Source organism: Anguilla anguilla, chromosome 7 (genome assembly GCF_013347855.1).
Source record: "Anguilla anguilla isolate fAngAng1 chromosome 7, fAngAng1.pri, whole genome shotgun sequence".
NCBI classification, from domain to species: Eukaryota; Metazoa; Chordata; class Actinopteri; order Anguilliformes; family Anguillidae; genus Anguilla; species Anguilla anguilla.
The window spans coordinates 4878857-4906303 of NC_049207.1; the positions used below are offsets into that span (position 1 = coordinate 4878857).

General features: G+C 46.6%; 1 protein-coding gene across 3 annotated transcripts in view; it reads right to left on the minus strand.

The window, feature by feature from the left end:
* LOC118231588 (IQ motif and SEC7 domain-containing protein 3-like) overlaps positions 1-27447 on the minus strand; it is a 109373-nt gene that overhangs the window by 40218 nt on the left and 41708 nt on the right. For 2 of the 3 annotated variants that reach the window (XM_035425545.1, XM_035425546.1), the window contains exon 3: positions 12779-13025. The exons of the other annotated variant lie outside the window; for it this stretch is intronic. In XM_035425545.1, coding sequence (XP_035281436.1) covers positions 12779-13025 — 247 coding nt within the window. The remainder of the gene's footprint in view (positions 1-12778; positions 13026-27447) is intronic. 3 annotated transcript variants of the gene reach the window in all.

Sequence of the window (27447 nt, forward strand, 5' to 3'; positions counted from 1 at the left end):
CAGCAGGACAGGGGGGGATATGGAGAGCAGCTTCCAACACATAAATACAGCCTGATGCATTAGGGGCACGGTTTCGCTGCAGTGCTGTACGAACGGCCGCAAACAGCAGAACGGGGAAGAGCTTTCTCATGATCCGAGTCACTTTCTTTTTCTTTTTTTTTAACGATTCACCGCGCGCGCGGGAGGAAAAAATAATACCCTCGGTCTCCTCGTTTCCACCGCGATGCCCCCCCCGCCCCCCCCCCCCCCCCCCCCCCCCCCCCCGCGCTTCCGTAGTCAGCGATTCCTCCGAAATGCTCCTCCACATCAATATCTTGCTTTCGGGTAAGGGGGGGGGGGGGGGGGGGGGGGAACGAACGGAATAAAGTGAGCCGGAGACGAGGAGCCGCTTCGATTGCGGAGAGCGACGGAACCGGGGGGGGGGGGGGGGGCCGCGATAACCACAGACGACGGGGAAATTGCTGAAGGGACCCAGAAGCCGCAGCACAATCTGTTGACACAGGTGAAGGGAAGCAAAGGGCTCTCGGGCCGCTAGCCGCGAGCAAACAGACGTCTGAGGGGGGGCGGGCACTGCTGCCGGAATCAATAAAACCCCCTTTTCGGTTTGCCCTGGGAGCAAACTAATAGAAAACGCCAGGGCCCGGTTCATTATTGATGCTTTCCCATTTCAATCTTCTCCTCTTCTCTTCTCTTTTTCTTTTATTTTCTTTTTCTTTACCTCAGCGGCTCCGCGTGTGAGTGCGGAAGATAAATATCGGGAGTTTGGGGAAAAGACAAAAAAAAAAAAAAAGGAGAGAGCGGGAGACATCGGGAGAACAAACACGCAAAGGTGGAAAGGGTGGGGGTGGGGGGGGGGGAGGAAGAAGCGCAGGGTTTGGGGAATGAAGCCTGTCCTCTCTCTGGGAGTGGACCCTGTGCCCGTGGACCAAGTTCTGAGAAACGGAGGTTAAACAGGGTTCGGTCCCGGCCTCTCTGAGACTTCACCCTTTCGCCCGGCGTTCAGATTGGCTCTCTCGGCCTTTGCCCGATGTTCCCATGGCCCCATTCAGCGGCTCCACTCCCAAACAGCAACTGAATCAAATGCACACAATTTCCCTTTCTGACCTGCCCCATGAGTACCATTTGAACTGTGGAAATGTTACACAAAACAATTTTCCCGCAGCTGACCAGAGCAGCTGCATGCACAGTAGTGCTCTTTATCACGTATTTCTACCGATGGGAGAGTTCCCACCCTCAGAAACACTCTGTATCATTGGCAGTGTCAATATAACATGCTGACTCCGTGCACTCCAATATTAGGGCAAAAAATATAACACAGCACCAGAAATCGATCTTTAATCAAACACTCAGCAAACAATTTTCTAAAGTATTTACAGGTTTTCGATTTTAAAGGAAGTCAATGTTAGACTGAACCGTGAAAACAACATAAAAAATGTAATATTCCGAACTTATAATGAGAAATTTCAAGGTGGACTACTTATGAACATAAGTATCTCAGTTAGCCAAAAGCCAGTTTTATCATGGCACAAATCTGCATGTAAAATGGGGCAGGGCATTTACCTGCTTCAGATTTTCTGGCAGAAGTGCAAACAGTTTAAATTAATCGCTCCTCGTCTGTGCCAAAATAATCCCTTGAGGGACACACCACCTGCTGCCGAGACAACAGATTTCTACTTGGTCCTGATAGATGCTGCGGTTAGCCAAAATAAGGGTGGGGGGGGCGGGGGGGGGGGTGGACTGGAGGGGGCAGGGGTGCAATAAATAATTGCACGCTGCCAGTGATTTCTGGGTGGAAATATACTGGCACCTTGACATCAGATTCATTTTTCATAATAAACCAACCGAAAGTCCAGCTGTGCAGTAGATAATGCAGTTATTCAAATTCACTTGAACGAGGACATAGTCCTCCACTCCAAGCTGGCAGTGAGCGCTCTAAGCACTTAAATCTGGAGTCCAGTCTGACATCTCAGAATAATAAATGCCTTCGCACAAGAATTTTATTTGTTGGCTTTTATCTTGTTGGTTTGAGTTTGTTGAATTGGAATTGGCACAAGCTACTTCATTCTGAAAGTTTTTTTAATTTTTTTATGGCAAGTGACATCGTTTGCTGGACAGTGAGCTGCCAAGGGCGACCCAGGTTCAAATCATGTACGGTACGGCACAGTGCTGTGTACGAATCAGGTATTTAACCACCGGAATTAATTTAGCTGGTATTCAGCTGTGTGAATGAATACCAAGCAAGTGCCAGGTTGGCTACAGCGACCATTGGCTTTTGGAGTCATTTCATTTCATTTAGGAAGACGTAACATAACATAACATGACATAACATAACATGACATGACATGACATGACATGACATAGCATAATATGACATGACATGACATCACATGACATGACATGACATGACATGACATTTCAGTGGTGCTGGAGATGTTGCGAAACAGCTCTGAAGGTATTTTAGCTTGGAGATGTCGTGACCAGCTTCGAAGCTATTTTAGCTAGATCATATTTTTTCCTTTATGCCCCACCCGAAGAATTGAACGACGGTGTTACGGCGCTAATAACTGTCTTTGCAGAAACGCAGCTTCTCTCAGCATATGTCTCACACTAAATTTTTTGGACAGTGAGCAATGTAAAACGGTTTTCTGTTTGCCTGGTCATGCACAGATTGTTTGTTAATCTATTTTTTTTCCCCCACTCGTTGGCAAGAGGGTAAGTACTGTAGCTCAAAGCCCAAATGGGCTTCATGCCCTCCCTATGCCTCGGTTTAGAGCAAGGCCCGTTAAATTATCCCATTCAGGGGGTGTGGCAGACATAGCAATTCTCCACAGTCGGTGCCAGAGGGATATGCCTACATCTCCGTTCAAAAATATCATCTCGATTCAAATCTCATTTTTTTGCTGGAATACAATTACAGTTTCCGTTTCTTTCCCTGGCCAGCTCCCTTTCGGTTGATGATGCGCTTTCCAGGCTACTGGGGACAATAAAGATGTGAACTCGTGCAGTGTGCACTTGTGAACTTGTGAACTTGTTTGGAACGCTGTGAATTCAGTCCACACCGTCCTCCGTTGCTTTTATGGTTTTAAGATGTTTTAGTATTTCGGACCCGAGTAGCCTTGTTCTGGGAAAATTTTTTTGGCATTGGCATTTTGGCATTTTTAGATATCCAGTACACAATCTTAACCGTCTCCACAAACCTAAGTGTGTGAGACCACAAAGATAAGGCGTGGAAGAATTATTTTTCATCTGTGAAAAAATGATGAATGGATGAATGGTTGATTGAGGAATGTGATCTACCAAAGCTGTGGTATGTGATACGCAAGTTGTGCTAACAGCATTTTACTGCAAAGAATGGAAACACAAGTAACCTAGTTTAATAAATTAAAGAAAATAATTTTTTTAAATTGTTTTTTGATAGTAACATTTGCATATTGCACATTCGGTTTTTTTTCATGTGTACTATCCAATTTTTTTGGCTGATCCTTATTTTTCTGCAGTTGCAATATATTTCAGTTTACTTCTTGTGTAATATGTATTGGAAAAACAAACACCGTCGTATCTTAAATAAATATGAAAATTTCAGGATATGATATTTTGGCCATATTTCCCAGCTCTTCCATGTTGTGAAACAGGCTTTAATAACTGCCAAAAAGAACCAGACGAAGCAGTAAACAAACCCAGATCCAAAATATCCCCTCAAATCAAAACAGATGCGTAATTCAGAGAAACTCAAATTAGCCAGCTGCCCAATCTGGCTTTCAAAAAAATAATTTAATGTACATGATAAAGTAAGTAATTAGGCAACTGTCTACATTTATATTAACCCTAATATTTATATTAACCCAAATTTAGAGATCTCATTTTTGGTTTGCGGAGGAGGAGGGGACTAGCACATTGATTTGTCCGTCCCTGTATCCACACACGGCATGTGCTATTCAGATAGCAGGCTTGTAAACAAAGCAAATTGAAAATTAAATTTGTTTCAAAGGACATTGCTGATGCTGATCATCTGTCCCAGTCATCATTTTTCACAGGAGACATTTTTACGGTTAACTAGCTGTTCTAATCCCTACGTTGATTTATGGCAAAGTACATTAATTGGATAAACTGATGCAGTTTTTTTTAGCATTATAAATGCATAAATCAACACATTAACGTTGACAGCCCAATCAGAAACGCATAACACTGTTACAGAAATCAACAGAGAAATAACTACAGCGTGAGTATAGTCCTCGCTTTTACGATTTGGTTTTATTTATTTAAGATGTTCTCTTTGATAAAAATAGAAAGCCATTTGTGCTTTGAGAATGAAACAGATATGATTAACAGGGCTAGCCGAATGTGCAATCAACTGCTACATCAAACACTGCTAAAATAACTCATCAAGAATCATTATTTTTTTTAGAACTTATTCTCTAAAAGGTTAAATAAATTAATCATGATATATTCCTTATTTATGGAAAGGAATTATTTTAATCGCAAAATACATTTTCAAGGATGTTATCATTTTTTGTTCAGAAAATGCTGCCGACGCTATATATGGGGCCTTATCGCGCCATCATCACCAAAAGAAAACATGTTTTTCCATTTGAACCCGGATTTAGAAAAGGGCAGAGGTTGCTCACAGAAATGCTGCAGTTGAAGGATCTTGCAGTTTGGAGATTAAGATAGTCCTTATTCTTTCATTCCGGATTTGACCTTGAATGACATTTGAAATATTTCAGTGTGATGCTGTCAAAATGTCACTTTGATCCGCTCACATATAATCAATTCACTTATCCAAATACTTGTCATGGGTCTCCACTACATTACATTACTGTACATTGTAGGCATTTACCAGACGCTCTTATCAACAGTGACTTATGCAACATTACACATAGCATTCACATTGCATCCAGTTATGCAGCTGGATATATACTGAAGCAATGCAGTTTAAGTACCTCGCTCAAGGGTACAACGACAGCATACTAACCCAGGAATTGAACCTGTGACCTTCAGGTTACAACACCAGCTCCTTACCCGTTATACTACACTTCCGCCTGAACAAAGGCCGAAGGTGGTGATTAGACAAAAAAACTGCCGAGTTGATTTTTAAAGACGCTGAAAGTCGGCAATCTGCATGCAAATTATACATTTCATTTCAGCACTCGTGAGAACAGAGTTAGGTGTACTTTTAATGTTAAAGCAATCTCCAGTGGCACTGAAAGCATCGTTTGGCAGGGGTTAATAATGGTGGAACTGCAAGTAATAAAACGCACCGTTCAAAGCTTTGTTTCCGAGGAAGCCTCCAGACGTGGACTGAGTTCACAGTATCCTTTCATTTTACTGCGATATCAAAGCATTTTAGTTGAAATGACTCGAATGATATCAGGGGTAACACGAAATGAAATTCTGAAAAAAAAAGTCCCTTCATCAAAAGAGCCATTTTCGGTTCCAAATCATACCAAAGGTGTCTATCGGCATAAGGTCGAAAAGACTGTTGCCTGTGGGTGGTGGATATCCGTTATGAATATCCAATTTGCGTGCTCTGTGAACTTTCAGTGGATATTTTTTTTTAATTAAATAAAATAAAAAATACTCTGTGCATGTGCCCCTCTGTGTGTGTGACAGATACCTCTGTGTTAATGTGAGCCGGGAGAGAAGAAGAGATGGCAAGCAAGAGAAAAAAAGAGATAAAGAGAAAAACAGAGAGGATAGGATATGCTACACTTATAATTCACCCATTAACCACCTGTCTCTTCTGCTTCAGGTAGCTTCCCTCGGCATTCAACGAGAAGCTATTCAGGGCTACTCTTGGTAAATGGACTGCATTTATATAGCGCTTTTATCCAAAGCGCTTTACAATTGATGCCTCTCATTCGCCAGAGCAGTTAGGGATTAGGTGTCTTGCTCAAGGACACTTCGACATGCCCAGGGCGGGGTTTGAACCGGCAACCCTCCGACTGCCAGACAATCGGTCTTACCTCCTGAGCTATGTCACCCCAATCACCAAAGCTATGTCACTCTTAATCACCAAAGGCCCCTACACACAGAAAATAAAGTTAGGATTCTATGCCGCTTGTTGTACACTCCAAAAAGCAGCTCGTTAAATGCGCGGAAGACATGCTAACTGATAAAAAAAAATTGTAGGTCGTTGTGAGTGAGATGTGACAGAGAAATTCAAATCTGGATCACAGTTTGAACGGAGACATGTATCCTCTTATGAGGTGTGAGCTTTTGATTGGCCGAAAGGGAATGGAATCTGACAGGACTTCTGTATAAATGACTTTCTAAAAGTTGCTGTTCTAAAGAAAAAAGGACAGCCTGAAATGTCTCCTCTGGGAATTGTGAATGCACTAGCAATGAAAACACGTTTGCACAAGTATTCCAGTCTATGGTGATCCACGTGCTGTCGCGTGAAAAGGAACTTTTTACAATCAACTCCGTTTTCAGCAAAACTTCAACTGCTGTAGTCTCCAGAATACTTTTTTGTTTTCATGTAAATGTGCTACACTTTTAATAAAATGTCACTGAAAAGCTGTACTTTCACATCATACAGTATGTTCACTAAGTGACTATGTCACATTTAGTTACCATAAAGGTCACTATATCTTAAAATTTAACAATACAACAGTACATTCTACCTCAAATTCATTATTATTGTCCACCTAACACCATATTTTAAATGTCCAATATAATTAGCAGTTAATAACATATGTAAAGGTCACTCAGTATTCTAAATGTGTACCATCATGTAATACATGAGAAATATCATTTAATACCTTGAAGGTTGTGCATTGCATCATATTTTTGGTGTTGAAATTGAATATCGATCCCCCCACCACCCCCAACACCCCCCCTCCAATCTCAGTGGTAATACAATCTCATGTCATTGTAGTATTTATTTATATCCAAACTAAAGAGATTGATGGCATGACTCCATAAACACCTCCGAACATGTCATGGTTCTGCTAACTTTACGGAGAGAGCTTTTAATACGACCGTGTTCTCTCAGAAAAGCCCAGGTGTTAGCATGGGAGTTTACAGATATTATTTAAATTATTGAAGAAATTAAGCATGCTGAGTAAATGGAGGACATAGCGATAATGCCTTTCCTAACTGTACGTCCTATTTCTCTGTATTTAAATTTCAAACAAAACACATGGATGGGCACATAGGCCTGTAGGCATGCATTATTAATGTAGCAAAAGGTTGAAACTTTGCCTCTGTAATCCCATTTGCATTTCCATGCGTGTGAATGTATAAAAAGAGTAACAAATTCTCCATCAAACTAAAAAAAAAAAAAAGTCACGTTAACATTATTAATGACTGTCTAAAACTTTCCCGAAGAAGCCAGAGAGTATTCCTAAACACACTTTCCATTGATTTGTATCCGAGCAAAAGAATGCATATTTATGAGCCTTATCTACAGACAAGCTAATCAGCGCTCCCTTAATGAGCTGAAAAAAGTGAATTGATTAGATATGCGCCCAGGCCCAATGCAGAAATTTTTGCGCAGAACGAGCGGGACGGACGGAATGAGATCTTCGGGGATTCCGAAACGGAACCTCACAGCCTCAGAACTCCACGTCAGTACGACGTCACCCCGGAACATTCCGTTCACAGGAAGTGACATCGTGCAGCGTGGAGCGCTGAAATGTCAGCGTGCTCTATCCCTGGTCAGGAGCTCAAACTGACCGTTCATCCCATGCAGACAATCCTTGTGACTTTGTCTCTGCTGCACTGAATGAAGCACACATCTAAAATCAAGTGCATAAATGTCTCCTGATTTTATTCCATCATACGTGCATTTTAAACTCTCATTACCGATTACATCCACGTTCAACATTGGCTTGAATTTGGTTTTAAGTTCAACATATTAAAAAGGGTAAGTTGTAGATGATCAGGATAACAAAGAACGCTGGTAGGAATTTAAATGACCAACCTCAGAAAATAAATCATAAATAAATAATTTTGCTAAGGAGTTGAGCTAAAGCAGTTGAGAATACAGTAACGAGGCCTATAGAAACAGAATGGCTAAGATCTGCACTCCACACTGATCAATGCAAACACTGACTGAACACAGTTATCACATTCGTTAATCCTTAATTTCAGTCTGGAGATGAGGGAGCATAATGGAGGTTATTGCAATGCATTCTGGATCACAGACTTCAAATGATGAAGCCTACACGTCGTGTGGCAAATAATTGGTTTGATAGCATTAAGACGACATTATTATTTTTTAAAAATCTCTTTCTGCATGAATGCCTTTTATTTTTTCAGAATGGATTTTGGAAGTGGTTGTCATGAAGGGGAATGTATGGGGGTCAAAGCACCGCACTTTGAAGATGACTCAAACTCACGATCGCGCGGAAATAAGTCTCTGAACCGCTTGCTTTTTCTGACAGCCGCTGAGACACCACAAAAGGGGAGAAGAATGAGAGAACCGAAAGGGGGCTCCTACAAACGGTCCTGGAATGAATCGCAAAGTAATGAGGTGGGAAAATGAATCGGAATAAAAATACGCTATTGCACAGCCGCTGATCTGCTCTACGGCCATTGATTTGCTCTACCGTACAGCACGTCTGATTCCTCAGATCCGTCTGCTTCCATTGGTTTCTCCAGGCAAAGATTTTTTGATGATGTTCCTACAAAAAAAGAAACACGCTCTTCTACAGTAGCTCTCAGAAGTGAAGCTGAATAAGATGTTGTATTTCCGTTCCTCCACGGTCTCTAAAGAGAAGGTGACATCCAATTACAAGCACCTAATTTGTAATTTGCCTCTGAGCGCGTTAGTTCCAGTTTCATTGAATTCGCTGCACGGAGAAAAGCGATTGAATTTAGTACGGAATGCTGTACATGTACAATGGAATGAATCTCGCAATGTGACTGAACCAATAATTTGAAGGAAGTACGGTCACATTCCTATGCAGTGCCACCTCAAAGTGTATGTGTACACTAGAAAAAGTATCAAGACTGGCTGGCATTGGTGTATGATGGGTTAATTCTGTACAGCTTGGGTGGGGGGTGGGGGGGTTTCCAGAACCTAATTTTGAGTATTCCTGATTAATAATTAATCCTGATTACTTCTGAAGACAGTATTAATAAATGAATGCATTAACTAAAGCAACCAAAAGTAGATGAACAGCCAACTGGTGTCGTTTCTTATTAGAATTTAAAATTTAATTTGTGCAGATTTTTTTTTCCCCCCCTGTGCATCAGAAAATATATGACATAAAATAAAATTAAACCCGGGCAGAACCACCGGAGCCATACCCAAGCGGTAAGCCCCATCCAAATGAAACTGTGACGGTAATGGTGATACAGAAGTTGAAGTCTTCGTTTGAAAAGGACAAGCAGTCCACATATTTACAGGTTGATCACTGTCATTACAGTATAGCTGCGGAGGTCACACCCTTACCTAATAAGGGACACTTGGGGAGAGAAAAAAAGTATCACCAGGCCAGGGGTTAAATTCAGAATATTTAGGTGATGTATTAGTAAATTTTGTCGTTTAACAGTGACCTTGAAAATCTGGGCGAACATTTCCAGCATCTTCCCTGAATGTGGCATAAATTTGTTTCTTTTAGACTTTCCGCTCTTGCGGTGTCTTACTACCACCAATAGTTAATAGTTGAATGTAAAAAGATCACTCCAGAGAAGCTTGTACAGCTATGTTGAATGAGACATTCATTCAGAAAGTAAATGAAAATAATTTTCCATTATCATAAATAGAGGGAGGTTCCCCTGAGCCCAATCCCAATTCCCTGTAAAACCGACAGTGTATTCCTGCTACAGCTAATAGGCTAAATGAGTCCCTCTCTCGCCACTTCCTGTTATGAACATTCTGGCGTTAAATAACCCAGGTGGGTGCTTGTACTGCATATTGGTGGTGCTTCACTTGAGTCACACCCCTCTCTATAAAGAGAGGACATGTAATATGATATGGCCATGGGTAATTACTGTTCTCTCAGGAGAAGTACAGAGGATGTGTCACGTAATGGCAATGGTGAGAAAGGTCTTTTACCAACCAAACAAAAAACAGCGCTGAGTTAAAATACACGGAAGCGTACTCTCTTCGGCTAGACATTTCATTCGGCAGTATCTAAACCAATTACTCTTCCTGTTTAAGGTAATTACCGAGGTAATGGAGTCCCACCACATCAAAGGAAGACAATCATATTGAGTTAAAAGATATTAGCTCTATTCATCAGCAGACTGAAATTAGATGTCCATTTCAATTATGTCTGCTTCAAAGCCGCATATTTCTTTGCTTGAATGGGAAGTTTCCTGGAAATCAACGCGTCCTTCGACACGAGAGAACTACCCGTGATGCAGTCAGAGGACGAAAGCCTTGAACAGATTTCACCGACATACGCACAGGTTTCTAATCCTAGCTCTGGCAAGTCTGTTCAGACAGCTTTTCTCCCACTTGATGCAGCTGATTGTTGCCTCGTTTGAACAAAGTCAATCCCTTCTGCAGTTTACAGGCCCCCCAGGACCAGGGTTGGACACTCCCAGCCTGGATGCTGCCAGTTTGAATCTTGGCTGTGCCATGCTGGGCAACAGGAGGGGGATTCCTGAGGGGGCAGTAAGGATATGGCCCAGTAATCTTGGCCCAGATTTCACTGGTCTTTGATAAGGTTGGGACCATATGTGGTAATACATCATATGGTAATATAGCACTATAGACACCCACTGTCAACTATAGTAATGGTGTCCAAACCATTAGCGCACCATTTTTAGAGTGGACGTATTAATAAACGTTACTTTAAACAGCATCTCTTTGTAAAGCACAGCCACTGTCGGCTAACATGATATTGTGGTACACACAGTGAAAGCGATGTTGTGGAATCTCTAATTACTATTACTATGTTAAAAGAGATCCTATTGGCTAATAGATTAGACATGAGTAAAGAGCCAAAATGGAGGTCTGATATTTGGCACCTGTGTGGCAACATGTTAGCTTTATACCACACTATAAAGCGAAAACCCAATGATTTAAATGAGGTAATGTTCAAAATTTTGGCAATGGAAAAGGCTTTGAATCGTTGCAAGCTTATTATCCTGCTCTGTCTAAATAGCCAGTGTTTGAGTATCACTGTTTGTTCCCCTGAAACCACTTAGATAGATTTTGGTCAGGAAATAGACCAAATGGACCAATGAGCTAACACAAAATTGGACCTGTAGCTACATCATATATAACTGTGGAATAGAATATGTAGCCTAAAGATGGGGGGTGCTTATGCCAGGCGATACAGAAAGAGCCAAGTAGAAATCTTTCTCAGTTTTTCCACAGTGATTAACACAATGTGAAGGACTATAATGCTGGTGAGTCTAATGGCAAGAAAAAAATCCATCGTCTAAAATCAACTGCAAAAACAAAAACCTCCTGTTTAAATCTCAACAACAACACTCGATTGCGAACAGTTGGTATAACTACAAACCACGTGAACACGCCAGCATTTTTACTGCAATTTGTTACAATTAAAAGGACGAGCCTTAGTACCGTATCGTTTGCCGATATATTTTTCGGCGATGGTCTGACTGAGTAAAAACACGGCCGCCGCCCATTCTAAGCTGACTTCTGCGGAAGGACAACGGAAGGGCGGCGGGGTTGGGCGATGACATCGCATCGGCGTAAGTCATCTGACCGCTGCGGCTGCAGAGTCGTTATCCGGACGGTGACATCATGCTAATAAGGAGGCTCTGACCCATTGTGATCTCATTCGGTGCCCGTCAGTGGAGCGGGGCGAACTGCGCGGCGAAGCCGGGCGAGGCCCATAAACAAGCACTTAAACCCCGGAACGCGCTCTCCTCGCGCACTCCGCAGACGCACTCTCCTCCTCGCGTGTTCCCCTCGCAGACGTCGACTCAGCGAATCCGACGGCCACGCCCCAACGCCCTGCTCAAGGACGCGTTCTATCTGCTCTCGAGCAAGGGCAAGCGTTTTTTTAAGGGGTGCAGAGGATTCTGGGATGTCTCAGGTCCCCCAGAACACCTTAGCACTGGTGCTCTGGCTTCCTGTGGACGCTTCTCCGAGTCGTTTGCGAACGTCACGACGCAGAAATGGAGGACTAAAGGGACTGCTCCGGTGGAGAAGCACACATCTACTCAGAGACAGACGCCGCGGTGTCATAAAAAAAAAAACACACACAAGTGCCCTAATGCAATGGAGACATAGGCAGCGGCGGTTGCCATGACAATGCACCTTTTTAGTTTTGGACGCAGGTGACAGATTAGTGAGATTACTTCCCTACCGGCACACACGTCTGTTCTAGAAAGCATCAGGCGAGAAAGAAAAAAAAAATTATTAAAAAAAAAAAAAAATCTCAGCTCCATCGGCAAATCAAAGTGGACCAGCGTGATTCTCTGGGGCAACGGACCACTATCCAAACATAGCGCTCGGCTCCATTGAACAGCGATGCCACCTGCGGAGACTGAGATAGAGAGGCAGTACGGGATGGAGGGACACCAGGCCACCTGAGGGCCTTTTTCCCCTTTGGAAGAGCCTGACCTGGCATCAGGTGTCTGAGGGAAGGTATTCAAATCCTGGCTGAATAGCGGCAGAGCGGTTTTTTTTGGGAACTAGCAAAAGAAGGACCAAAAAAAAAAAAAAGCCAAAGCCTGCCTCCCTCTGTCGAGTGCCACTGTGTGATAAATCCCGAAACTAGCACTGGCGCTACTCCTCCGGTACCCGTGTGGTTTTAGGGTCGCTCCTCCCATACTTCTGTGGGTTTAGGGTGGGGTGCAGCCCCCTGACCGTGCTGCCCCCTGCCCCCTGCAGCCGCGCCCCTACCTGCTTGTTTTTGAGGTCGAGCGAGAGCTCGTAGTCGGAGGCGGAGGCGTGGGCGCAGGCCCCCCCGGGCCCCTTGCTCCGCTGCACCCTCACGGGAGAGGTGGTGTGGTGCAGGCTGGCTTTCTGCCCCGTGCCCCCCCGGACGCCCGCCGCGCCTCCTCCCTCCTCCTCCTCCTCCTCCTGCGCGCCATCCTGCGCGCTCGCCTCGCCCTCGGGCTGCCCTGCCCCGCCCGGCGGGTGGGCGTCGCTGTGGAAAGGAGAAAACTCAGAGTGAGGCTGCGCTCCCCGGCCCCCCCCCCCCCCCCCCTCCGCCCCTCCCTACTGGGCCGGCTGCCTCTGCTGGGACGGGGCTAGGGGGACTGAGGGGGGTGGGGGGATTGGGGGAGTAGGGGCTAGGGGGACTGAAAAGTGGTGGGGGGGATTGGGGGAGGAAGGGGAAGGGGGACTGAGGGGTGGTGGGGGGTTTGGGGGAGGAGGGACTGAGGGGGGGTGGGGGATTGGGAGAGGAAGGGGAAGGGGGACTGAGGGGGGGGGATTGGGAGAAGAAGGGGAAGGGGGACTGGGGGGGGGATTTGGAGAGGAAGGGGAAGGGGGACTGAGGGGGGGTGGGGGATTTGGAGAGGAAGGGGAAGGGGGACTGAGGGGGGGGGATTGGGAGAAGAAGGGGAAGGGGGACTGGGGGGGGGATTTGGAGAGGAAGGGGAAGGGGGACTGAGGGGGGGTGGGGGATTGGGAGAGGAAGGGGAAGGGGGACTGAGGGGGGGGGATTGGGAGAAGAAGGGGAAGGGGGACTGGGGGGGGGATTTGGAGAGGAAGGGGAAGGGGGACTGAGGGGGGGTGGGGGATTGGGAGAGGAAGGGGAAGGGGGACTGAGGAGGGGGGGGAGTGGTGCCTCAGCTTTGTTTTTCAGACACTAGCTGCAAACACGACAGGGCATTTCAAAAAGGTCACGAGTTCACACAGCAACAGCAGACAGAGGGAGGGACAGGCAGCCCTGGACACTGGACTGTGACACACAGAGACGGGACACAGTCATGCATATGGAGGGGCCCTCGAAACGCTCGCTCGCTCGCCGCCGGACCGAAACGTGACCCGGGGGGAACGGACGCCGCGTCCGGCCGCCGCCCCGCGCCCCTCTCTACGCTCGCGCGTCGGTGACAGGACGGCCATCTTAGATCGTCACGCCGACGCTGACGGCGGGCTTTTCCGGAGCTTTCCGCGCGCGTCGCTCGGAGCTCTGAGCTCCCTGACAGGCCGAATAACACCCGGCTGCCGGGAACAGATTGCAGAAATACTTCCCATAATGCACTGAGGGCCAAAGGGGCACCTACGCCGCGGTAATGCTAACGGCATCGCCTCGCAAACTCCCCAGTCCGCTGAAATTACGACAGGCGGCAATAAAACAGAGCTTTTCAACACTCGTGACTGCTGAGAAAGATTTTCATATTTTTCTTTTTCTTTCTTCATCGGAAATACACGTGAGAATACAAACCGGGCCACTAGTGTGTGAAATCGTTATTAATATCAAGGACGTATGATGCACATTATGAATGTATAATGTTTATTCATAGCAATTCCAAGGTTAGCACCCCATAGATGTAAATAATAATGCATATGGCCAATATACGCAATTCACACTGGCAAATCATTAAACCTAGGGAGAGCTGGGCGGTGTGCTCGTCGAGAAGTCATTTAGAAACAGGCTTCTTCTCTTCTTTCTTGTCTTCCTGAATAATTTCCTGCTTCTCCTTTTCCGGATCGGGTGACTGCACGCTATCATTATCTGCTCTCGTAGTGTGCTCCAATTCAGCCTGAAAACCCCCTCTCTTCACAGCTTGCGTCTAGTTAAGAAGAGAGAGAGAAAAAAAACTATTCCTGGCTTTTTACATCATTTACCTTCCCGAAAAGCACCTTGGAATATGATCTTAACGTCGCCCTTGACAGTAATGGCCGCAACACTGCGAAATAACATCCATAACGCAAAGGGATCCTTTTAATTATTAAAGATATGTTTGACAGCATGTTCCTATAAACCAGAGATTAAATTTACTCCCATCGCAGGCTCCCAAATCTGCACGCCTGCTACCGGCATCGAGGTGTTCACACCTGCAGCAACCAGAAACTCATAGAAAGGGAGATTAGAAAATGTGTTTTTCGTAGCAGTTCTCAGCTCGGTTACATCCATGTCGAGCCGGGAGACCTTTCAGAACACGATAAGCAGATTACGGTGTTGACAGAAAACCTGTTCATGCTTCAACGCTTGATCTGTCTCCTTCGCGTCCGCTGTAAAAATGGTTTCGGGGCGCAGGGCGCGGGTGCTGATCTCCAAAATCTCCACCGTGCTCCTCAGCACCTCCTCAGATCCTCGCCCGGAGCTCGGGAGACGTCCCGGGTTAAAAGCGTCATGGCGGGCAGAGCATGGCCTTATGGGAAACGGCTCCCAAAAAGGACAGCCTCCGTCACCTGACCCACATCGTCTGCAGCTATGCTCCGCCCACTGTGGAGAAGAGGGGAGGGGCATTCTGTAGTCAGGAATGGGAGGACCTGTTATTCCGTCCTCTTGAGTTCCTGCAGTTCCCATTCTAATCGACCGACAGTGATTGTGACAGAGGGAGAGAGGGAGAGAGAGAGAGTGAAAGAGAGGGACATATAGAAAGAGACACAGGGAAAGGGAGATAGAGAGAAAGAGGCAGGGGAGATAGAGAGAGAGAGGGACATTGAGAGAGACACTGAGAAGGAGAGAGAGAGAGGCAGAGAGAGAGTGAAAGAGAGGGACATATAGAAAGAGACACAGGGAGAGGCTGATAGAGAGGGGGGGAGATAGAGAGAGAAGGACATAGAGAGAGACACCAAGAGGGAGACGGAGAGAGATAGAGAGAGAGACAGAGAGAGAGAGACAGATTGCGTTGGGGGGGGGGGGGGGCTATACAGCAGCTGTCCAGCCCTCTCCCCCATGGCAGGACGGAAGCCCTCCGACCCCCTCGCGGGCGGGACAGCTGCCCGCTCAGCGTCCGTCGGAAACACAGAGCGGCCTCGGCCCCTGCACCTTGACCGCCCGGCAGGGAGCGCTCCGCAGTCTCTCCCGAAACGGAGGAACCCGTCCAGTCTGAGGCGGTCACCCGTGCGGCCAGCGTATGCCTCCTCTGTGGCCGAGCGGTGAAACGCGCGCTCGGGGTGCCGTTTCTCTCCCTTCCGTTCGTTCCGCAGAAACGTTAACTCGCGTGGAGGACTGCGCTCCATCAACGGCAGCAGGAACTCAGCACCACATGACCTTGTTATGATATCGTGCCTGTTCACACGCAGGATCATACTCGCATTCAGTCCAACTGCAACAGGTTTTTTTCTCTCGGTAAAACTGAATTTTCCTTTCTTATGCAACGTTTATTGTTTGCTTTTTCAGCGACCAGCAGGACTTGTACAAAATTATATTTATTTTTCAGAGTTAGGTCCAAAACGCATAGTCAGTTAAACAAACTGGTCTCAACAGAGAGGCCAGATAGCTCTGTAGCAACAGACAGGGGAGGGGTGCACAGGCTAATCTGGAAACACTGGCTCCAAAACATATAAATAACTTTTGGTGGGAATTGTAGGGCAAATACCAAATTGTGTCTTCACAGTTTTTCATTGATGCAAAGCTAACGTACAGAGGTTTAGCTGGACTACATTCTGAGACCATTAAAATGAATATGAATGTGATTTAAAAAATTTTTTTAAAAAAAACAAAAATTCTGCACAATCGCACGCTGCAGAATGTGTCAGATATTAACAGGGATGAAAGGATCGTCTGCGATCGTTATCGTTCAGTTTGCTGAAGTGAAAGACTCAGGTTTGCATTCGCTGGTACTGCACAGGAATATAGATTTCCCTTGGGGGAACTGTGGAGTCTGGTGCTCTTGGTTTGCGGGAACAAAAAAAAAAAAAAAAAGACCAGGCTCGGCGAGCACAAAATAAGCACAACAAACCGTACGGAGGTCTGGGAAATGGGAAATCGATCGCGGAGAATGACACAGCTCCACCGGGACGCAAGCCAATCACGGGGCTGCGCTACATCACCAATGCCAAACACCCAGAAAGTCGAATTCATCCCACGAATCAAACAAGCACTTGAGGGGTAAAGCCACTTCAGAAAATTTCAAATGAATTAAATATTTTGTCAAATCAAAAAACATGTTCATCAAAAAACATACTTTAGAAGTTCAATGATTGCTTTTAATCACCGTATTTATCTCGATCAGTGCAATTTGCATGCTGGGATAGGCCCTGACCTGACCAGGAATAAGCGGGTTACATGGATGGATGGATATTGCATTTTAAAATGTAAAAATATTTCCAAAGTATATCTGCTTGGGTAAAAACTAAAAAAAAATTCCGTTCCATGATTTTACAATGGAACCAGGGCTGAAATACACAAATAAAAAAAACTAAATTCAAGTGTGATAACTACCCCAAAACATTCATGTACAAAAATGTGTGTGTGTGCATGCGTGTGCATGCATGAATGAGCCTGTCTCTGTCTGTGTGTGGACATCCCTTGTGTCCCATCTCCCCTCTGCCTCATATCTATAAACAGTCCCTCCGCCCCGATCATGTTTTTATTTTGGTTTATTTTTAACTGTGCTTGCATCGCCCATGAGAGAGAGCGAGAGAGAGAGAGAGAGAGAGAGAGACAGATAAAGCTGTCTGGCTGTTCTGTGCCAGAACACGGGAGACGCGTTTCGAGGGAGGTAGGAGGAGGAGGGCTGATTCCACCCACAACCGCTCAAATGATAACAGAAAATAAAACCCCCCAAAAAAAACAAAACACACTGTGCCAGCTCCCAACAGGAACACTGGGGCTCTGGGTAAAAATAAGTCTGTGTAAGACTTACAGCTCTTGCTGTGTAAAAAAAGAAAAAGAAAAAGAAACCACTATGTTGCAGCCCGCACGCAGTCTGTACACAGACTTTACGACAAACAGTGCGATGAGCCACCTGTTATTTCCTTCTTATGTTCAGGACTCAGATGCGCGAGCTGGCTGTTGTTTTCCACAGGGGGCCGAGAAGCAGATGACAGAATAATGACAGAAAATAAGTGCAGGTGTAGCGTGCTGCAGTGCGTGTGGAGTGTGCTGTGCAATCTGGCAAAAACTGAGTGAGTGAGTCAGTGAGTGAGTGAGTGCATGACTGACTGAGTGAATGAATCAGTAAGTGAGTGAGTGTGAGTGAGTAAATGAGTGAGTGTGAGTACGTGAGTGAGTGAATCAGTCAGTGAGTCAGTGTGTGAGTGTGTGTGAGTGAGTGAGTGAATGAGTGAGTGTGTAAGTGAGTCAGTGAGTCAGTGAGTGTGTGAGTGTGTGCGTGAGTCAGTGAGTGAGTGTGTGAGTGAGTGTGTGTAAGTGAGTGAATGAGTGAGTGTGTAAGTGAGTCAGTGAGTCAGTGAATGAGTGTGTGAGTGTGTCAGTGAGTCAGTGAGTCAGTGAGTCAGTGAGTGTGTGTGAGCAAGTGAGTCAGTGGTATGGTGGTGATTATGGTTTCTGTGGAGCTGTGAGTAGAAGGATCGCGTGGCGTTCTGGCACTCTCTGTCCCTGCCTGTGATTTTAGTCATTACACAGCGACATGGGGAGAATCTGCCACCTTTCTCAGGCGCAAACAGGTTTCCTTCTAGTGGTGTGTGTGTGTGCTTGCGTGTGTGTGTGTGTGTGTCTGTGTGCCTGTATGTGCGTGTGTGCGTGAGTGAGCGTATGCGTATGTGTGTGTGCGTTTGTGTGTGTGTGTGTGTGCCTGTGTGTATGAGTGTGTGTGTGTGTATGTGTGTGTGAGTGTGTGTGTGTGTGTGCCTGTGTGTATGAGTGTGTGTGTGTGTATGTGTGTGTGAGTGCATCTGCCCACCAGTATCTTCAGCACCACTGAATCCCCCCTCCTGTTCAAACACGCACGTCCCTCACACGTAGCGCCTCACCCTCAGCGCCTCCATCTCTTCTCGCTCGATTACGCCTCCTGTCTGTCATCGCCGCGGCGACGGCCTGCCTCCGCGCGATCGATCGAGCGGCGTCAGACGCGGTTCTCGCGTCACGTGACGCGGCGCTCGCCGTTACCGTGGTTCCCAGGCGGCGGCGGGTGAACGGGTCTGAGCCGCCCGTTCGTTACCGCAGGCTAATCACAACATCCCGCTCCTCCGGAATGACGCTCCCTCCTCCGCCCGTGAGTCCTGCTCACTGATCGTTTGAGGTTCCCCCCCCCCCGATTGGCTGGCACCCTGGCGATACGTTTCGCTCTGCCACACGACAGACAGAACGCGGCCGTCAGTACCAATTCGGCGCTGGGTTCGTCCCGGTTATGAGTACTGGGAGGGCAGCTCGATTTTGGTATTTTTGAAATGCCTTAAGGGACAAGCAATTTCCACATACGCAGTGCACAGCTAGCTCTTTGCGCAAGGTCAGCACAAAATGCACAGTGCCCCCCACACAGTGGATTGTTACTGGGATTATTTCGGATGCACTGGGCCATCCAAACATTCTAATGGGCCCCACGTATGCAGCAAAATTTCCCAAAGGGATAAATTATACTCTGTCAGAGTAAAACTGTCTATCAGAATTGATCTAAGACCAAAATATTTTGCTGTGTGGCGACATTTTGTTTTCCCGACATCCCATCGCCTGACAGGCCTCTATCGCAGGTGCTAAGAGCAGCATCTCCAGTCTAACACTGGTTCTCATCAGCCTGCATGTAGAAAGTTTTGGGGGGTTCATAAAGTGGGTGGTCAGAAAACACACATGTTTTTGTTTATTAGTGTTTGTGGTGGCGTTGTCCCTTCCCACTTCACAGAATGCACGTGTTGGGTTTCACACCATCCGGGGTGTCGCCGTTCAGCCCTCTTAAGAACACGTGCTGTGGGGGAGTCTCGCGGCGTAGCCTGCAGAGCACTGTCCACACGCTCGTTACGAGCCGCGACGTCGGCGGTTCGAGTCCCGACCGCGCGACCTTTGTCGCACGTCTCTCCCTCTCTCTTCCCCTGCTCTTCCTGTCTCGCTACACTGTTCTGTCCAATAAAGCTGAAAAAAGCCCAAAAAAAAAAAGAACACGTGTTGCTTTTCATAGCACCAGCTGAAGCTGCTGACATCACTGCAGCCCAAGCCTTTACCACACAAAGTGAGTACCAAGTTTCAGTCGGTGTAAAAAAAAAAAATACATCAAATCTCAAGAGAGATTTTGATGAAAAGCTCAACTCTGGAACCGACTGCAGCAGTAATGATGGAGTGAGCGTAATGAGCTACGCTCTGACCTGTGCTCACATTGTAATCAGCTCACTTGATCAAAAAAAACCCCCCGTGTTTTAAAAGCACAGCCTTGTAGGCCTAATGTTTATTATTTTTTAAAAGCAGTGTTTAATATGAATGGTAATAAGGCCGTGTGTGCGAACGGGCTGAAGTGCCGCTGAACCACCCCACCCGGTTTCCAAAGCCCTCTCGCAAAAAAACTGACTCGAGAAGACTTTCATCAAGCCACTCCAGCAGCCCCGAAGTGCGCCGTAATGAGCACGTATCCTCCCCGAACCCCTAATTGCAAAAGTATCGAGCGCGGGTAACGAGGCGCAATTGTGGCCACTCCGCGGCTGCTGACTCCGCCTCCAAGTGGGACCCGAACCGCGAAACCCGCCGGGTTTTTAAAAACCAGCCAAAATAAACGGCTTTTTTTTTTTTTTTACCGTGACGTGAATGATGACTCGCGTCGGCCATCTTCTGATTTCCGACCCCGGCCGGCTCGCACCGTAAACTTTAACTGCTCCGGCCCCGCCCTCCTAGTCATCAGGCCCGGTATTCAGATCAATCACACGTTTTATAACCCTGTCCTTACGCAGCTCCGGTTGTCGGGGCCACCGTGGAAACCGTGGAAACCGCGGTCAGGGGGTGCTAGTGCGGTACAGTGTGATGTAAAATTGTGGTGCAGTGTGGTATTATTTTGAAGTATGGTTCAACAGACCGAGTGGACATTTTCCAGGAGTATGATTCAGTACATCCCATATTTTTTTTTCTGTCTTTTTTTACAAATTCATTTTGTACCAACATAAAACTTTCTATCGCTGAACCTTGTAATCCTTCCCGAGTCTGCCTTCCCTTCTCTCTCATCGTAACTCTGTCTGATTAAACATTGCCTGGTTATTATCTATCATAAAAGTAATGAAGTGCCATTTCCCAGAATGCCTTTCTAGGCCAGCTATGAAGTTGCCGTTTCACCACAATTTCTGTTTAAGTAGGGGAAAAGCCTCCTCCAGGATGCCAGCATTGCAAAATATCTGATAGGGAATATTTATGACTGATACAGTTGTTATAGTACAGGGCTACCCAACCCTGTTCCTGGAAATATACCGCCCTGTATGGTTGCACCCAAGATTTGGCACACATGATTCTTCTAATCAGCAGCCGAATGAGATCACTCGCTGTTGAAGGAGGCGCACTTTGTTCGTGTTGAAGTGAAAATCTCTACACGACAGTAGTTCTCCAACAACTGGGTTGGGCAGCCCTGTTACAATACGCAGCCAGTAAGACGGTGCATGTTGCTCAGCAGAAAGAAAAAGAGACAAGACAAAGAGTCAAAGCAACAATGATCAAGTCTCTTGGGAATGGTGTATGTTAGCCTCATTTGCAAACCGTACCGTGAGGCTGTGTAAAATTCAGTTTAATTCGAAACTTGCCAGAAAGCAGCAGTGATGTTAATCTCACATGGAATATAATCTTGCGATTGTTCGTTAGTAATTAGTTTCTTAGAGCCTGCAGAGGCCATGCAGATTTAATTCTCACGGCTCACAGGCTGCACAAGGTTACAGCCTTGCTTTGAGCACATGGCAGGCTGGCTATCGCTATGTTCTCATCCCTCTGTTCACTTAATAAGACAACTGACAAAAACGATGAAATAATGACTTTTATCAATGGAATACATCATGATTTAATAATTAAAATGCACTCCGTCTAGCAGCCTACTGTATAAATCTACAGGGATTCTACCATCTGATATGTTTTTTTTTGTTGTTGTTGTTGTTGTTTTATTTTTTTAACCTCCAAATGTTTCCTGCACCACTTTGTGCTGGCAGTTGTGGTTTCCTGACAACATAGGGATGTATGTGTGCATTCAGTATGCATTCAGCCATTTAAAAATTCTGTAGTGTAGGTTTCCTGTATTAGTGAGCCATATGAAGACCCGTTCAGCTGTTCACATGGTGTTCACATATGCACACAGAAATACTCGCACAAAAAAATAATAATAATAATAAAATCGTGTATGCATGTGAATTTGTAAGCATGTTAGGGCAGGCCATTTGTGCATGTCTGTGGGTGTACATGAGTGAATATGAGGGATTTCTGTGTGTGTGTGTGAGAGAGAGAGAGTGTGTGAGTGTGTATGTGTGCGTGTGTGTGTGTGTGTGTGTGTGTGCACCTGCCAGGCCACTGGAAGGTAGAGTTCCACTCAACTGTGATCCTCTCGATTCTGTGCCTGATTGCATCATGTGCCACGTTCACAACCGCCACGCTCCCTAGCTTCCTGCTGGCTCCAAACAGAAAAAGTATTAACGGAAGACAATTAAAATTCATATTTCTGTCCCCGAAGGTCCCGCTGGCTTGGTGCACTCAGCGAAAGGAGCTCGAGTGTGTTAAATTTGACTCCATCCAAATTTGAGTTTATCTGTGCGGATTACGGCACTTAATCACGCTTCCGATGGCGCGGAGGCGCGGCCTTGATATGCAACCGGAGACTACCGACCGCGCCCCGCCGCCCTCCGCGTTTCCAGAACATTCTACGAGGCCCCTTGAGCAATCGAAACCGAAAGGACACTCGAAAAACAAATGTCTCTGGTCCCCCCTCAATACGAACTGATACGTCGCTCAAAATTCGCTCCGCTTCAGCTCGGACACCGCCTCCATTTTGCACGGCGCGAGTGTCCTGCTCGTTTGCTCGTTTGATCTCCGAAGTGCCAGACGTCAGCAGATCGTTAGCCGGTCCGCAGAGCAGAACACACGGACCAATGAGAAACGTGCAGAAAGTCGATTCTGCGCAAACAAGCAATTTTCCGACGCGACGCTCAGCGGACGCGTGGAATCCATTACCCTGCTTCAGAGTGACTGGGTGTGACTGAACATTGGAAATTCATCTCGTCGCTTCCGTAGAGCGACTTGGCGCCATCCCGCACGCGCGTCGACGGCCTTCGTGATGCGACTTGCTACTCGCTGGAGACCCGGCCCGAAATCTCCGTGCAAGAACCCCCACGCACGGGTTTGATGGAGCTGCACGTTTTTGCGTGAAAGAAAGGAAGATGAAGATGAAGAAGAAGAAGTGTTTCTGTAATCACGCAGCATAGGCTGACTCCTCTGGCCTCTGTCCAGCAGAGAAGCACTTTGCACGCATGTCCATCTCAGGTTTTCACACGTCTTGCGTCTTTTACCACATTCGAACCCCCCCGCACACACCTGACACCTGACATCCAGCACCTGTCTTTGACCCTGCAGCAGAGCTGCAGTTACTTTGAGAGTCTTTCTCCTTCGCCTGAGGATCACGGTGCCCTGGAAACAGGACAGACTGCGCCTGAGGCATGACTGGAGAGAGAGACCGTGAGACAAGGCTGCATTGTGCTTTTTTCCCCCAATGACAAATGGCCCAGCGCTGGCGTTGTGCTCGTGTAGCATGACCCACCGCGCAATGACACTGTTATTGACAGAGGCTGGCTATATACTGGAGACAATATAGGCCGAGGCGGCTTGAAGTATGATGTGTTTTATGAGGTCCTCAGAAAGAGGACAAACTTCTGCAGGAGTCACGGTCTGTGCGCGCGCAGCAGCGATTCCAGATTTCTCTCAGTTGTACGATCATTTTGGCCTCCAAAGCCAGCAAATCACGAACACAACAAATCCTGTTTAATATAGGGCAAGCGGGAGGGAAAGGCTGAATTACAGACACCCTTTAGTCAGACAGGCTTATATTTTTGAGGCAAAGAGTACTCAAGTAAGTAGTAAAGCAAGTACACCATCAGCATCATTGCAGTATGCTCAAATGGCCCAAACTGTTCTGTACATCATATCACCTAAAACCAACAACCTCCTGGCCTGTTGCCATGCAACCAAAGGGTATATAGCGTCATCAGTGTTTCATGCTTCTTTTACTGTGACATCATAAGCGACAGGTTTAAGCAGTGGTCCACTTCCATTACATTACAGGCATTTAGCAGATGCTCTTATCCGGAGCTTCCGTTCATATATACTGTAGCAATGCGGGTTAAGTACCTTGCTCAAGGGTACGAGAACAGCAGTGTCCCACCCAGGAATCGAACGGTTTACAAGGCCAGTTCCTCGCCCATCATACTACACTGTCCCCTGAACGGCAAATTTCCAGGCAAATCGCACAGGTCCCTTGGAGAAACTCGCTATCACGTTAGCGTCATCGCGTGGGATCACGTTAGCATCACAGGGGAACTGCGCTCAGCTGATCCTAGACATTGCACGCAGGGTTTTTCGCTGCTATCGTTTTAAGAATCTAACCGTGGCACGTAACCGTAAGCATTTTAGGGGCAGCCCAGGGATTCCAGCGCCCCTTTTTTTTTTTCACACAGTGCAGTGATGCGCTCGGGAATGCGGCGTGGAGCGATACGAGGAAGCAAACTGCCGCGCTGCGACCGACCGGCGGCGACGTAGCCGGCTAATCCGGTTAACCCCCCCAACCTGGCCCCGGCACTGCGGCAAAGCGCCCGACTCTGACGATGAAGGCGCAAGTTTACACGCCGAAGCAGCGCCTCGTCAAGGCTTACGTCACGGCTTCAGGCTACGACATCATCGCTAGCGGTAGCCGCCGATTCGCTTCGTTCGCCGGCTACGATGCAAGCGGACACAACCGAGGGCGATACGTTTTGCGGGCGCTCATATCCACCGTTCATGAAAGTCAAATAAAAGCCCATCGCTGTGCTTCGCCATGGGTAATGCAAGTGTTGGTTCAAAGGAAATGCTTACGAATGTAGAGCACCGCATTCTGAACACATCAGAGCCACTGGGAACTGGATGCAGATTAGTTAGCTGGTCATAACTTTCCTTCAGCTCCTGTGATTCTTTCTCCCCTAAGCAAATGAATGAAATGTCTTAATGAATATAAAGTTGTTGTTTGTCTGATGGTGGTGTTAGCATAACTCTAACTAAATTAGAGTAACTTTTCTTTTTCTAATTGCAAAGAAATCCAACAGAGACAAAAAAAACACCTTTTCTTTCCACACCGTGGGTCAATATTTCGTGAACAGCAGGAGAACAGCTTGTTCGAGAGAATCTTTTGTCAGTCACGCCACAGAAATGAAGATGTAACCAAATGAAATCCGGAGCACAGTTTGAGTGGAAATTTAGATTTTGAGTGTGGAGAACAGCATGTGAGTAGAATGTGGATGGGCCAGGGGCTGAAGGAGATGAGACGTGATGCGCGAATGTGGTGCGTGAAGGAAGGTCACCTGCTGGGCTTGTGTGTGTGTGTGTGTGTGTGTGTGTGTGTGTACTTGTGTCAGTGTCTATGCTCCAGTGAGCTCTTTCCTATATGAGTGTATGTGAGATAAGTGCTGTGTGTCTTTGTGTGTGTGTGTGTGTGAGAGAGAGAGAGAGAGAGAGAGTGTATGTGTGTGTATGTGAGATAAGTGTACATCTGTGTGTGTGTGTGTGTGTGTGTGTGTTTGAATGGGATGGGATGGCAGGCAGGCAAGAGCCTTCCAACTGTCATCACTTTCATTATGAAGCCAGTTCAGACTGTGATTATCCAGAACCTGGTGATAACTCAGACATTTATCACATCCGAACAATTTACCCGCCCCTTAATAATAACTTACTAACTATACATCTCGGTAATAATAACCTACTAACTACATTTCAGAATAGTACACCCGGGCCATAATAATCTTTTTTTTTTGTGAAAGGAGGAAGCTGGTGTGGGGGCGGTGTGTAATGATGCCTCTTTGTTCTGATAATGTACGGTCTCCTCCCACTCCGAAGGGACACCTGCTGCTCGCGCTCCGACGGCTCGTTTTCACACGCTCTGCGCAGAGACCCCGCGCGCCCCCGCCCCCCCCCCCCACCCCCCCCCCCCCCCCCCACGCCCACCACCTGCGTGGGCTTCGCGTTTTGGGCGACCGAGCGCCCGCGCGTGTGTGTACCACCGTGCGTCTACGCTTGTGCGTCTGCGCTTGCTTGCGCGTGCGTCCGTGAGCGTGAGTAAATGTGAGTTTATACCTTTACAGCTGAAAACCCTGGGAGTCCCACAGAGAGCGCCGAGGCTGTGTCGGGCTGTAGGTGTGATCACACACACCTGCGTGTGCTTTTTCTACGCGCTCTCAACCGCTCTCAACCGAAGGACGCCCCCATCAAACGGAGAGAGAGAGAGAGAGAGAGAGAGCGAGAGAGAGCGAGCAGGCACGGCCGACTGCTTACCGTGGTAATTACACATCATTACACTTCATAACAGCTGTGGCCCAACAGCCAATAATCAGGGCCTTGAAGCACAGTTTTAAGAGAACAACAGTAGGCTAGACTGAGCTGCTGAAAGAAGCAGGGGGTGTGGCTTCGCGCGGAAACAACCTGACGTGCTGTCAGACTGCAATGGATTATGGGGGGGGGGGGGGGGGCGGGCACATCTTGAACGGAGGGGTTAATGTCCCCTGAAAGATGACCATTGTGTACAGTGACATAGACAGAGTGAGCGCGTATTTTCACACATTTCATTCTTCCTGTATGTGTTGATTTACTGTTATTATTATTGTTATTTATTGTCCTTTTCCCACACCTTCACAATTTTGTGTGAGATGGTAAACGATTGAGACGTGAGCTTTGGCAGCCTGGTCAGGTTACTTGGAGACCACATGCAACATGAACCCAATCTTATACTATTTTTTTTTTACATTTAAATAGTAATAATTCCCACACTGTATGTCCAATTTTTTACAACACTTGGCATACATGATCTCGTGAATGAGCTCGATACGTTTCCCAACCGTAAAGTATGTCTCAGTAGATTTTCCGACTGTTTAAATTTTTCGAAAAATAGTTTTTTTCAGAAGGTTTGTTTTTGGACCAATTTGCACTCAAACTGCTGTGCATGTTTATTGGACCAAGGTACACAAATGGACAATAAACCAATCCAATCACACAAGCAGCATGACTGCCATTAGCCAATGAACTTGAAAATGGACGGGGTAATAACTATGTAATGGGTTTGACCTATCGTAATGGAATATGGTGTCCATGGTAAAACAAGGCTCCCCATCTTATATCTGTAGGCACATTGACATCAGCCAACAGGGGGCGCTACAAAAGCCAAAAATCGATTTAAAAAAACTATGAAATGAAACAAAAGCAAGTATATAAGGGACACATATTACAGAAAATATGAAGTTTGGAAAGAATTTGTCCAGGTGGGTATGGTGTATGACATAATGGTTTATACCTCAGATGGGGTGCAGCCAATCACTGCTAAACTGAATGTGCTTAGCTGACCCTCCATGTGGATGGTACATTTCATATTACATACAAATCCATCCAAAAATGGCTGAAGGGTGGATGAATGAGTTCTTATTTTCTGCATGCAGTACAAAATGAATCAGCATACCAGTGTCAGTGACTCCTTTGTCCTCTGAAATGTTGAGCACAATGTTGAGCTAACCACCCACAGCTGCTGTTAGCTGAA